We start from the raw sequence: 13,657 nt of genomic DNA on the forward strand, positions 1-13,657 counted from the left end.
AAAATGTAACGCCCGGGGCCGTTTATTTGACTTAACGCTCATTTTGTGGTAGCAGAAATGATGAATGTAAACTCATAAAACAAATTCATGCTTGATTTAATTTTTTGTACTGTAATTGTTTTGCAGGTAAATTAATGAGAACTGTTTCAGTGAAAGTTATCAAAGAGGTAAGAGATAGTTCAGCTATTGGTACAAGCATCATTGGGCTATTCCATTTAAAATCCACACTACCCCTGTGGAAGATTTTGGAAATATCTTCCACAGGGGGAGTATGTTTTTCAAATGTAATTGGTCAAAGGTAATCATTTTGAAACCCACACTCCCCCTGTATTATGGCCTTAGCTATATCTTGGAGTGAGTATTTTAAATGTCTATTCAAGTAAAAACTCATATTCCCTCTGTGGAAAACATAAGCTAAATCTTCCACAGTGGTAGTGTGGATTTTAAATGGAATAACCCATTATATGAACAAGGGAAGAGGCTTGTGCATCGTACAATGTAACATAGAAACATTAAGAAATTACAACCTAGCACACAAATTAATGATGATTTATCGTAATTCTTTTCTTCTTTCCCCTGTGCATCATTAGGCCAAAAATTAATTTGAAAATGAAAAAATTACTTTCGGCAATGTTGGAAAAATATGTTCTACAAGCCAGACCACCCCCAAATTTCTGTTTTTTAATATTTTGGTTAATTTGCTGTATACGCATGTAAAATCAGCCATTTTTTAGCCAAATGTCATAATTAGCCAAATAGCCCCGTCCTTCGGAGGGGACGTTAAGCCGTCAGTCCCGTGTGCAGAGAGCCATACCTGTACATGTATTTCGCAGCCAGTTTCGAAAAGAGTAGGGTGTTAACCCCTGACTGTTCCCAAACCGTCCCGGTGTTAAGATGGACCCCAATGGAAATAAGCTTCAATAGAGGCTTTCTTGGGTTACAGGGTTGTCAAAGACCCGAACAAATCAAATCAAATCAAATGTGGATCAAGTTTAACGGAAATTGCTATATGCATGTAAAATGTTTGCTGTTTTGGGCCAAAAGTAGATTTATTTTGATTTAAAAAATGTGAGCCAAGCGAAGGGGAACAATTCAAATTTATTTACAGATTTTGGTAATTTCTAGAGTCATTTGCTAAAAAAAGCAAAAAACACCCAGCCTACCCTACTTGGGAGTAGGATAGGCTTTAGCCTTTTTGTCACCTTCTGTGCATTATTAGCCTACCAATTCAAATATTTCAAAATATTCATGATCTTGTTTTGTTTCTCTTTAACTAGAGAGGGCAGCATTTAGAGCCATTTCTGCAGACACTAGTTAATGCTGTTGAAGCACCTATGCCTAAACCAAGGTAGGAAAATAACACCTTTCATTTTTGTACAGAATATTAAGGAAAAGCTGACAAAATATAAAAATACAAAATCTGAATTTTTAATTATAGTTCATATCCCTTCCTTGAAACAGTAAAGTAAAATCATATTTTGGGATTGTCTTAAAACCTGCTCATTTATGCCGGAATCTGTTGTGCTAGTTAGATTCTTGCATCATTAATACCTTTCTGAAACTGTATACTTTTATATGTTTATCGTCATTTCGTTTAGAGATACAATAAAAAATAATATTTACATTACTGACTCGAGCAAGGCATACAGACTATAGTTTGAAATGATCATGTTTTTTTGTTTGTTTTTTTAAGTAAGGAGTTCAAAAGTGACGGTTATGAATTAGATTAAGAACTTTGCATCTGTTGTTTTTCAGGTATTGTGAAAAATCTAAACATCTTGCTTTGGTCCTCACAATATCCTTTAGGGCGTAGCATATTCCTTGGATCCGAAGTCAAATATTGAGGGGATTTTCAATTTCAAAATACCCTCTAAACAACAGATGTGCAATTATTAACCCCTAATTTGTCAGTTATTTCAGGAAATATGATGATTTTGATTTACTGAACAAAATAATGTTTCCAAAACAATTTATTATTTCACAAATTTGTATAAACGTTTTAACATTTATATGTGGGTTTAAAATGAACATGAAAAAATTTCTAAACCTTTAGGTCTATTTGTTCATCTTTGAATTTTTATATTTTGTTTGTAAAATTTGCTAAATATTTTGCCTGTTTATAATTCGTAATTGATTTTGAAACAAATGATTTTCAAATTGAGTTTCGAACTCTAGGGCAATACCGTAAAACCTCGTCTACAAGCATATAGTGTGTTTTTGATGAAGGCTAAATTGAAATGAGACATCCGTAAATATGCCAATACAATAGATTAGTCTTACAGTAGTACTTGTTTGTATATGTTTGTATTGGTAATTAATTTGCTCAAACTCCATAATACATGTATTATAATTTAGTTGATGGATGGCGTGTGAATGAATTTAGCTTTCATCAAAAGCACTCTATATGCTTATAGACGAGGTTTTACGGTACAATTTCTTCTTTTATTGTCTGCTAGCAACATGATCTGTGTATATGTCAGTGTATCTGTCAAACTGATTTAGTATACACTTTTATGTCAGGCTTTTGGTGAAAAAAATATTTACTGGATGACTTGTTTATTTTCTTTCCAGCAAAGCTGAAAATGAAGAAATGAACCCCATGCAGATGGTAGAAGACAAGGTAATTACAACATTAAGGGAAGAAAGTTTAAATTTACCATGATAAAAAATTAGGTAATTGTTTTTTAATCTGGTCTGATGATAAATAGTTCAGTTTTGTGTGAGAAAAATCAGAAAACATCTTTGTACAAATCTTTCCTTATAATAAAAGCTAGAAATAAAGAAACAGGTTTGTGTGTGATGTCACCTGTCAATCAAACTCTGATACGGTTTACGATTTGTTGTGATGATTGAAATTTCAGATGCAGTGAAATAACCCTATGGTTAGTTTTTCACCTTCAAACATACAAACCATCTCCAAAGTTAGGTTTTAATAATAGGAAACTTTCTTTGCTGAAGGCACCATGTCAACAATGCCTAAAATAGTTGCTTTTTATGAATGTTGTAAAATTACCGCCATTTTCTGTGATTCCTTTTCTCCGATGAAAGCACCAGATGAATCAACCTCCCTTTTAGGCTCTACTAACCAATCACAGGCCATATAGAGTTTGAATGATAGGATCTTCAGACACGATCTAGTTTCTTATTCCTGAGTTTTATTATAACAATTTGCTTTATTTGTGTGTTGTAGGCAAGTAATGCATTATTTAACAACAACCTAGGACAAGAGATAGACAGGACAAGTCTCCATGAGACGGGACCAAACCCTGAAGCCGACTACTTGCCACTCAATGGGGTCTTTGATTATATACTATATGCAGGTGGGTTGGATTTTATATTTCTGTTTCTATGCTTCATCTCATTAGAAATGTGCTAAGCATATTGCAAGGCACAGTGTCGACAGCCTCTAAATAAATATTTTTCCCTGCAATGAATCGCGTCCTATTACTCCATTGGTGAGTGACTGGCGATTGGTATTTCACCAATAAGATACCTCGCCTTTCCGAAGGCAAGAAAAGGAGTCCTATCTGATTGGCTAGAAAGCGATCGCTAGATCGCTCAGTGATATAGTACAAACTCAGATGTAGAGATGTATTAAATTCCATTTAAATCAATATTCTATTATTGACGCAGATAAAGAAAGTTGTATGGTGCATTGTATTATAGACTTGGTATTTAATATTCTATAGCCAGTGCTGACAGCATGGTCTGAGCTGAATGGACTATGCTGTTCTTTTCATAATGATAATATTCTCAAACAGTTGAATATATCATATATTTCTGTTATCTAATTGTTTGAACTAGAGCAAACTGTCCACCGTTTTAAAAACGTTACGGTGAAAATGCAGTTAAATATATGTGTTTAAAGAAAACAGAAATCTCAGCTGAGTGTATTGAATTTCCAGTTAGTGTTCTTGTAATAGCAATGCTATATGGGGTACTGAGCATGCGCAGATCGTATATACGCGTATGAATGGAAACGCTGCGGTATCTCATCGTGTAAGTGATACATGTATGCTTAGCCTGAGTCGTTCGGCCTATCTCGAACAAAATCGCCATGCGTAGCTTTTGAAGAACTAGTGGATTCTTGAGGCGAATTTATATTTACTACATATCTCTATGGGGATTTATTTGGTGGTGTGATATCTGAAAACGGTGGACAGTTTGCTCTAGTTCAAACAATTAGATGACAGACTCAAATATATGTATCAGTTGCATAATATTTGTTGTCATAAATGTTAAGTATTTTGTTCATATTGATTTGAATATCTGCATTCTTTACAGCTCGTGTTTTGTTTGAGGTAACTCCATGGGTACATCATGGTCTCATCATGATCAGAAAACTCTTCAAGAATTCATTGGAGACATTTGTTGACAGGTAGAAATACTATATTCAACCAAATTAGTGCCCCGGCTCTTCAGACATTTCAAGAGGACAATTAATATTATTTGTTCTGTAATGGAAGCTAAAAGGCAAACTACAATATTTTGCAGTAAACCTTCGACGAGTACGTACTACCGTGATTTTGCAAAGTTTGAGCTAACAACGTGTTTGGCACAAAGTTTGTTCATAAATTTTCACTCATAAATTTTCACTCGGCAACATTAGATCGCCTCAGTAGCCAATCAGAGACCAGTGCATTTCAACATAGTAAATACACAATGTACACTTACAATACGCTCTCGGCCAAGGTTTACATCAAAATACTATAAACTGACCAGCAGGGGCACTTTGGATGGATCTAAAGATTTAAAAAATGTATACAGCCATGTAAAATCAATGTTAAAAACAGCTAAGGAAAATAGTTGTTAAAACTATTCATTGAGTACAGGCCTTTTGTCTTTTCAACCCACATTTTGGATGTTATCATACTTAGTTTTTAACATTGTTATGACAGTCAAACAGACATTTGTCATAGGAAATAATTCAGAAATATATATAAATGGAACTGTTTAACAAATACCACAACCGTTGCAACATTATTTGTACAATATGAGATACTGGCCATAGAGAGACAATTTCTCTTTGCATAATTGCATTTCCGTTGATATTGAAGATGGTAATAAAATAATCATCAATCATGCTCTCAAGTCTATTAATGAACCCTGAAATTGTGTCATATTGGTTGGGCAATGGGCATGATTGGGACACAAGCCATTTTTCGGCAATTTTCCTGGGATTTTCTAAATTTTCATGCCCTCATGACACTACGCCATTGTTAAGTACTAAGGCTGTTAAAATGGGGAAATACAAATTAAGTTGATCAGATTACAATTTGATTTGTTCATGATTTGCTCACAATCTGCATGACTTATTTTATTTCAGCTATTTAGCAGGCAAGTTGGACCAAGTACAAGAAGAAGAGAAATTAGAAATGATTATCCATTTACTCAGAGGTATGTAGGTAGTCAGTTTTTGCACATAGTGTTTAGCGTTCCCCACCAGATCTATTTCTCACTGCAACTGTTAAAGAATGCCATGTATTATACAAATACCACATGGTTAGAAGGGAAATAGAGCAAACAATTTTTCCTGGGGTAATGGCTATGGGCCTATCACCCATAGGCCCATAGCAAGTACAGCGGGAAAATAGTTGCCCTATTTCCCCGATATGAACTATTGTATAGTATGTGTTGTATTACACCAAACTTAGACGATGGGGAATGAGGTTGTCTTGTAGATAGGGAAAACTATCGCAAGGAGAAGTAGGATGTGTCATTTGCGATTGACCAATAAAGTAGCATGATTTGCTCATGAATATTTTTGAGGTGTAATAATATAATCTGAGATGAAAATACCAACAGGGATCGGAAGCACAACCTAATTCACCCGTGTGCAATGAGCCAGGTCTGTTACGGCTTTATGTGCTTGCTCAGATCAATCAACCCAATTTTCCGCTTCAATAACTAATTGTACCTAATATGCATGAGCAGTCCAATTAGACTGCACTGACGCGACATTTAAAATGACCTCGCTTGGATCAAAACAAATGTAACAGGATGGACGATGTGTATGTGAATTAGGAACAAACTTGTGCTTTAAACTACATATTATTGAGACTTACATCATGATTTTTACCATTGCAATGCATTAAGGAAATAATACACTATGTCATGGACAGCTTTAAATTTACCTAAGTTTTTGCATTAATATGTAGTTTGAATCACAAATTTGTCCATCCTGTCAAGTTTGTTTTGATCTGAGCATGCACATAAAGCCGTAACAGACCTGGCTCATTGCACACGGGTGAATGGGTCATGCTTCCGATCCCTGTTGGTATTTTCGGCTCAGACTGTAATGTTACAACTTTGATGTAATGTAAGGCATTGGCAAAACCTTTGTAACCATGACTCTTTATTACAATATTAATGATTTTTGAAACATTTCTGTTTCTAATTTTTCCAGATGCATTATTTTTTGATACCGACCCACCAAGAACTGAAGACCAGAAAGAGGCTCGTAAAAAAGAAGCATTCCAAGAAATGACCAAGTTTTTTCCAAGTAAGCTTAGATCACTATTGGCACTTTTATTTTTCTATTCGTGAATAGCTCAAGTAGATACCAATAATGTTAGCTACAAATATCAGCTGTCTATGAGTGTATATAGGTGAAATAAAATCAATTGGCAAAAGATGGATTTTCCCATTTCACTTGCCGGACAGTTAATGTTTTTCTTGTAAATATTATTACTTTTCAAGAGTACTTAATATTAATTTGCCAACACAACACCAATTATGTCTGTAACATAATTCATAATTTTGCTAATGTAGCCCAACCTATAATAAAATTGGCATGCAGAAGCAAATTTGATATATAATATGCAAAATACCACATTTTGTTTCCCCTAAAGTAGTGACATCAGTGGTTTTGCAGGGTTGTGTCACAAGGTTGCCAACAAATCATCCTTGAATGTTTGTATATGCGTAATACGCATATACAAACATACGCATTGCATATGTATTCAGTTAGCACGCATGATTGATACTGCGACAAATGAAATAGACTCCTACATCACTACCAAACACTGAAATAATTAAAAAGTGTTGTAGTAAATATTTGATGCATGGTTTTAATGATTCACTGATGTATAATACCTGCTTGGCAAAAGCTTTGGTTTAGGTCTTGTACTCTAGTGCAGGAGGTCCCCGGTTCAATCCCTGGCTGGGGCAGAATTCACATTCAATTATCCGCTCTCTCAGTTTCTCATTTGAATTGTGGGCCATATACAGTAGATGATGAATATCAGGACATACATGTACACATTCCTTGTTACCAACAATAGCTTTACTTCCCATTCCACACAATTGATATTATCCAAACCAAAGGATGGCTATACCAGTGTGAATAATATACCAGTTTGAATAGAAAGTAACATACCATATCTTCTTCATACAGGTGTCATACCTCAGATATTGGGTGAAGACAAGTTTTACAGTGGCTGCAAGGTCGTGTTTGATGGTTTGCAATATCCAAAACTCAACAAACAGGTAATTGGAGTACAATAAACTGAGAATCGGTGAAACTTTAATTGTCAAATGCTGTTAATGCTTGTTAGTTAATTACATGACATTAGCACACTTATGAAGTGCCATTTCCAAAGGCGATGGCAGCTGCTGCTTTATTGAGCTAGGAATTTTAAAAAGTGCCTATAGTCTGCATAATTGACCTTAAAATCATAGACTGGATTTCTCCAACCTGCTGTGGATCCCTTGAGTTCAAATATATGTTGCTGTATCTAAAGACCTCACAAAAAGTATGTCGGCTGTTACAAATACACCTACATGTATAACTTCAGAATTAATCATCGTATTCACAATAATTTAACATAGAAAGATGGTTTGTTTACTCGTATTTTGATACCCCATTCAGAGTCGCCCAATTTTGTACATAATACAACAGTGCTTGTAAAGAAAAAAAACAATTGAAAGTGGCATTCGCAGCGACCAATGTTTATCAAAAATGAAATTTTGGTCATCTTCAAACGTAAACTGAGAATACAATACTCAATCATTTGTAACAAATGAGATGTCACAAATATGTCACACCGTAATTAAATTTTGTTTCCCCTGGTGGTTTCAGATACCAAATACAGCTAATAATTTCTAATTTACAGGCATATTTATAATGGCCGAGTTACTTTTTGTGAGTTCTTTACTTGTTTAGTTTGTAACCTTCAGCCACTATTATTATGATTTTGCATATTTTGAAGAAACACACTTTGCCCACCCCAGTAGCAAACTACCTGTTTATAGAAAATATAACAATGACCAGGTGGCTAAGTTTGCTCCAAGGCCAAGGCTAATTATTAACTTTCTATGGTTATTCTGATGGTATTATAAAGACAAATTACTTAGTCTTACATTGTGTATTTTTACTATTTATTTCAGCTGTCTTATGTACTGCTTGATATTATTCTCCAAGAAGTGTTTCCTGAAATAGCTCATGTAAGTTTTGCCCTTCCAAATTAAGACAATTAATTAGAGTAGGATTTTTTCATATATGGATATGGTTAATGTGTGCAGTGGCATAGCAAGGGGGCATGTGCCCTGGGTGCCACCTTTAGGAGGGTGCCGGATTGACCTACTCAGCATCGAATCTGCGCCCCCTCCAAAAAAGCGGTGAAAGTCAAGATTTGTGTGTGCTTCACACACATTTCCCCACGAAATCATTTGGAAGATTATTTTAAGACTGACATTCAACTTCATTATAACCAAAATTAATTAGTGGTAGGCCCTATTTGTCCAAATTTTTATGCACTCCATGCTCATTTGTTTCAAGAATTGAGGGGTGCACCATTATGCATCCTTAGCCATGGGGGACACAACTCCTAGCTACGCCACTGAATGTGTGACATCAATGGTACATTTACTCTGAATTCCAGAAAAATGCAGCACTCATTTTTTGGAATAAAAAAACAAAATCCTGTTTTGCCAAATGAAACATTCTAATCCTTGAGTTCATACTAACTGGCAATAAAAGTCAATTTTGATATTTTTTTCAATTTAAGGGAAAATGGGCCCAAAACATGCAATTTTACATGTTTTCTTACCATTGCAGTCACAAAATTCAAAGACTTGCCAAGTTTTAAGCATCCAAGCATTTGAGTATAGGCTATGAATTTGCTCATTATTTTAACATTTTGGTTAATTTTGATAATTGGTCGTAACAGATTGGAATAAGTGTTTTCCAAAAATTAAAAATAATTGTTACAAGAGGAGTTTGGGCAAGGTAGGAGTTGAGTGAAAATGAAGTATGCTATGATAAACAACATGCTAGATAAATTGTATAGGACAGTGTGTGGTGTGGACCTAAAGTATTGGTAAAGAAATCAAGATAGCTGAGACTTCTTGAGAATTTTCTTGAATGGATGGTAAAAGTTTAATATATTCATATTCAAATATGTATTTCAGAACTTGTTCAAAAAATAATACAATATTTTGTAAAATGATACCATTTAATTCAAAGTAAAATGTAAAAAGAAGGAAAGTGTATTACTAGTCCAGGTCACATCCTTAACAACAATTTACAAATTAATTGTACATTATATTTGTTCTTTTCAGGATTGGGAAAAGTTAGAGGATGGCCAAAAAGAAGATGAAACAAAAACGTGAAACTTAAAGAACTAAATCAAGCTGAAAAGTGAAGTACTCCATGACAGATGAAACAAAAATGTGAATTGCAAGTCTATTTCAAAAGTGTAGCACGAGTTATTTGATTCAGGGGGAAGCACTGAGCCTGATTAAGGGACACAGATCATATTTCGGCGATTTGATTTGAATTGGGCACACAGTGCTAATCTAGGACACCCTGAAATTGATCAAAATTCAGATTTTGGTATTTTTTGAACAACATTTGTGCTAATACATGGTGTAAATGGCTACATGAAAAAATCTAAAGACGAAATCTGACAAATGTCATGATGATATAACATATGCCTACAGCTGTACAAGGTGTATCAAAATGATTGGTACCCATCAGTTTTGTTGTCTAATGAAACGGCTGCTTCTCCCAAATTTAGCATTAGATCCTCTTGAAAATGACTGTCGTTTGTATGTTATGACCTTATATTACATAAATCTACCAATTTGGTAGATGATATGCTCTATTTTGATGTGGCAGTCATGGCCATGCTCACTGGATATTGATGGGTACCAATCATTTTGATACACCCTGTACATGCGACTTAACAGAAAATAATGATGTCTTCAGATGATTTTTGTTTTGTACCACAAAGTACTTTCAGGTGTGATGTATACTCTCTCTCTACACAAGGGCTCTCGACTTATTTGTTGGCCAAAAAGGGGAAAACACATTTGTGATACAGCACATCAAAAGGGGAACTTTGCAGGTGAAGTCAATTTTGAGTTCCGTATTTCTGCTTTGAAAACATTTTGCAAGCTTTAAAATGACACCTCATTTGCTAAAGCATCCCAAATTCTTTCCTAATTTTTTCTGTCTATTTTAATCTATATCTTGAAAAGCATTTTGCTGCAAAGTTCATCCTTTTGATGTGCTGTATCACATTTTAAACATATATGCTTGAGGGCCATTTGTTATGTTTTCCTTTACATTTTAGAGTTGGTTAGGAGCAAAATAAACAAAAAAAAAAAAAAGTAAATAACCCCCTTAAATAATGGCAATTATTCAGAAACAGGCTATTGTATTACAAATCTGTAAAATCTGTTGGAATCAGAATTTATTTCTGCGCATTTTGACACCTCATTTGATATGACAGACCAGAAAACAATAAAACACCAGTCAATTTAATGTAGTGAGGTCCAGATTTAAAAGTTGCACTTACAACAATACAAAAACACTCAGATATCATTACACAGATCTCCTTCCATTATACTAAATACAAATCAATAGAATTTACTGCAACTTTCAAATCCTGGGTTACATTGATTTAAATGTACGCTGTGACGTGAATATTTAGTCTAGGCGTTGTGCCTGTGCGTAGTGCACTATAAATCACTGCCCTTTTTAAAAAAATCTGAATGGATGACTCCATTTGAAATACCCTTTGCGGGAGATTAAGGTCATGTCTTCCATTGGAGTGTATGGATTTCAACTGGAATAGTTACATTTTTTCACCATATTTTACCATTTTAGCTTCAATATGGCAAAAAAATGTGTGTCGCACGCATTTGTACCATAAACTTATTCAGTCGCAAAAAGGTGCTGGATTCACTATACTTCTAGAAAGTTTTTTTTAACCCCATCTCCTAATGTCAAAAGGAAATAATGCCACTAATCTGCATTGAATTAAATGAAAATTAATCAGATTCAGATTGCTATAAAGAAAGAGATATTATAAACTGTATATTTTGGAAACTGTGCAATAAAACTATAAGGATTTAAAAACAATATCCATGATGTCTCCCATGGTGTCTATGTGTCTTGTATAACAAAAAAAATCTGTGTTACAATGTATGTGCAGCATAACCAGTGGGCACAGGTTACGATTTCATTGTATCAACGTTAATACAATTTTGAAGTTCAAGCCACGTAACCTGATTTCGTCCTATATGTTGCTTGAAATGGGTTGAAATTTCAACATTATATCATTGTTGTCAATTTGCAAATACAACATGATTTCAATGTTGAAATTTTGACATTTTTTTAACATTTATATAATGTCAATGTGCCCGCTAGGTATTATTAGGATGTCAAACATTCATTTTGCTCAAAATATGCCCTCTCATGGCATAATGGCTTAATAGGGCATATCTTGTACACAAGTCCGATTTGACACATTACACCACCTGTCTACATGGCCTGAGTTTGACCTATAATACAGGTGTGTATATACTACACCTCTTCAAACTGACTTTTAATGATGCATTCCGATTGAATACGAAGCATGAAATAATTTCCCCAAGTGTGTGTACAGAAAAAATACCGCTTCAGCATCATGTACAGTGCGAAGTTCCAATGTGTAACATGCATCATAACCATGATGAACTTTCGCACAGTCAATTATGGATGAGAGAGGCACTTTCGTACAATGGTAAGTGAAACACATCAATCTCCTAAAGAATATTTTTCACCTTTCTCCTTGGATCAACAATATGTGAATATATCTTCAAAACAATATTGTTCACACATTTCTCATGCAACAGCAGGGCTGGCCTTAAATTGAAGTGCTTTTGAATACAAGTCTTGGATCGTAGACGTGTTGCTCAAAGTCCATGTGATCTCATTTTCGAGCAAATTCCGATCTATAATAGTCCTTCATATATCATGATTCACCACTGGATATAGTAACAAGCTTATTGGAGATAAAAACATGTGAATTCTATTTAATGCTCTGGTCCACTGCATAGCATGTTGGTTACAGAGCTATAAACAAGAAATAAGTTACAGCAGGGTTACACTAACTTTTGAAATGTCCATTGTTTAAGACAAGGATCAGTGTTTGATTTGGCATCTTTCCTGAGAAAAACTTGAGGTAAATAAACTCGTCTAGTCCTGTTGTGTTACAATTCAATACAAGGAATTTCCTGGAATGGTACACAGAGTTGTAAAAGAGTTTGATTCAAGTATTTGATCTAGTTTTCATTTAGTTTTCGTTTGGTTTTAGTGATTTGTAATTCCATTGAATGTGCATTGCAGCTTAGTATAAGACCTAATGAACCCTTTTGTGTGTCCAATTCAGGATAACAAAACATTTGGATGACACTTCCACAAATCATGTCCTTCTGGATGTCGATTGACTGATCTAGCAAAGATTTTTAAGAGACCACTGCAAGCAATATTAGTCTGTGGAGTTTTAATCATGGATGAAATTTTCACATAACCTTCAAAGCCTTGTGCTAGTGCCAAGAAAGTATTTGGTGTAATTGTGTTGAAAATATACAACCATTGAAATTTTTTTGCCATGTATAACAAAAGAAATGTAGGGCAACACTGGTGACACACATTGTAATTGACAGACCATGATAGGCCTACCAAGGATTCTGGAGTAATTACATGTAATATACTGGGCCTACTTCCAAAACAGTAGCATATTGTGTTAGAAAGATAGACGGCTGTTTGAATCATGGTCTGCTCCCAGGGTATACGGCTATTTTTGTTCTTCGGCATTGAATGGAATTACAACATATTACAAAAACTTAGCGAAAATGGTTGATTTTTCTTTGCTAGTTCCAAATAGTAGATCAAAGATCTTTTTACAATAGGTTATTATTAATGTCATCTTTATAGAGGGTAGCCCAGGTCAGTGAACAAACCACTGCTTTCCATATTGAAATACACAGAAATATTAAGTTATAAAAAAATATACAAACACTGAAATGTAAAATATATAAATCTTAAGTTATATAAGCACTTACAATATCCAGGAAAATATTTATAAATTACACTTGTAAATTGCAAGCATACCACTAAACTACATTGGTTCACAATATCCATAATCAAATGGGGGTGTGAGAGTTAGCTTTTAAGCACAGAATGTCTAAGCTGTTCTTGTCTACCCAGCAAACACTGGCGTCACATTTTCAAATGGGTGTACAAAGGCTGCCAGAAAACATTAAGATAAATGTAACAAACCGTTCAGAAATATTTTCAAAACATTTTCACCTGTTGCCATAAAATGTTTGCGACTATGGTATTTCAACATTTACAATACATTTTCATTCAAAATGTTTAACACAC

General features: G+C 34.5%; 1 protein-coding gene across 2 annotated transcripts in view; it reads left to right on the forward strand.

Annotated features, from left to right (window-relative positions):
* LOC140151225 (sorting nexin-14-like) overlaps positions 1-11,370 on the forward strand; it is a 40,703-nt gene extending 29,333 nt beyond the window's left edge. For both annotated transcript variants that reach the window (XM_072173490.1, XM_072173491.1), the window contains 10 exons: positions 127-167; positions 1,278-1,348; positions 2,572-2,620; positions 3,191-3,320; positions 4,285-4,378; positions 5,327-5,397; positions 6,407-6,502; positions 7,397-7,488; positions 8,389-8,445; positions 9,562-11,370. In XM_072173490.1, the coding sequence (XP_072029591.1) occupies positions 127-167; positions 1,278-1,348; positions 2,572-2,620; positions 3,191-3,320; positions 4,285-4,378; positions 5,327-5,397; positions 6,407-6,502; positions 7,397-7,488; positions 8,389-8,445; positions 9,562-9,612 (752 nt within the window). In that variant the 3' untranslated portion in view covers positions 9,613-11,370. The remainder of the gene's footprint in view (positions 1-126; positions 168-1,277; positions 1,349-2,571; positions 2,621-3,190; positions 3,321-4,284; positions 4,379-5,326; positions 5,398-6,406; positions 6,503-7,396; positions 7,489-8,388; positions 8,446-9,561) is intronic.
* The last annotated feature ends 2,287 nt before the right edge of the window (positions 11,371-13,657 follow it).

Source organism: Amphiura filiformis, chromosome 4 (genome assembly GCF_039555335.1).
Source record: "Amphiura filiformis chromosome 4, Afil_fr2py, whole genome shotgun sequence".
Lineage (NCBI taxonomy): Eukaryota > Metazoa > Echinodermata > Ophiuroidea > Amphilepidida > Amphiuridae > Amphiura > Amphiura filiformis.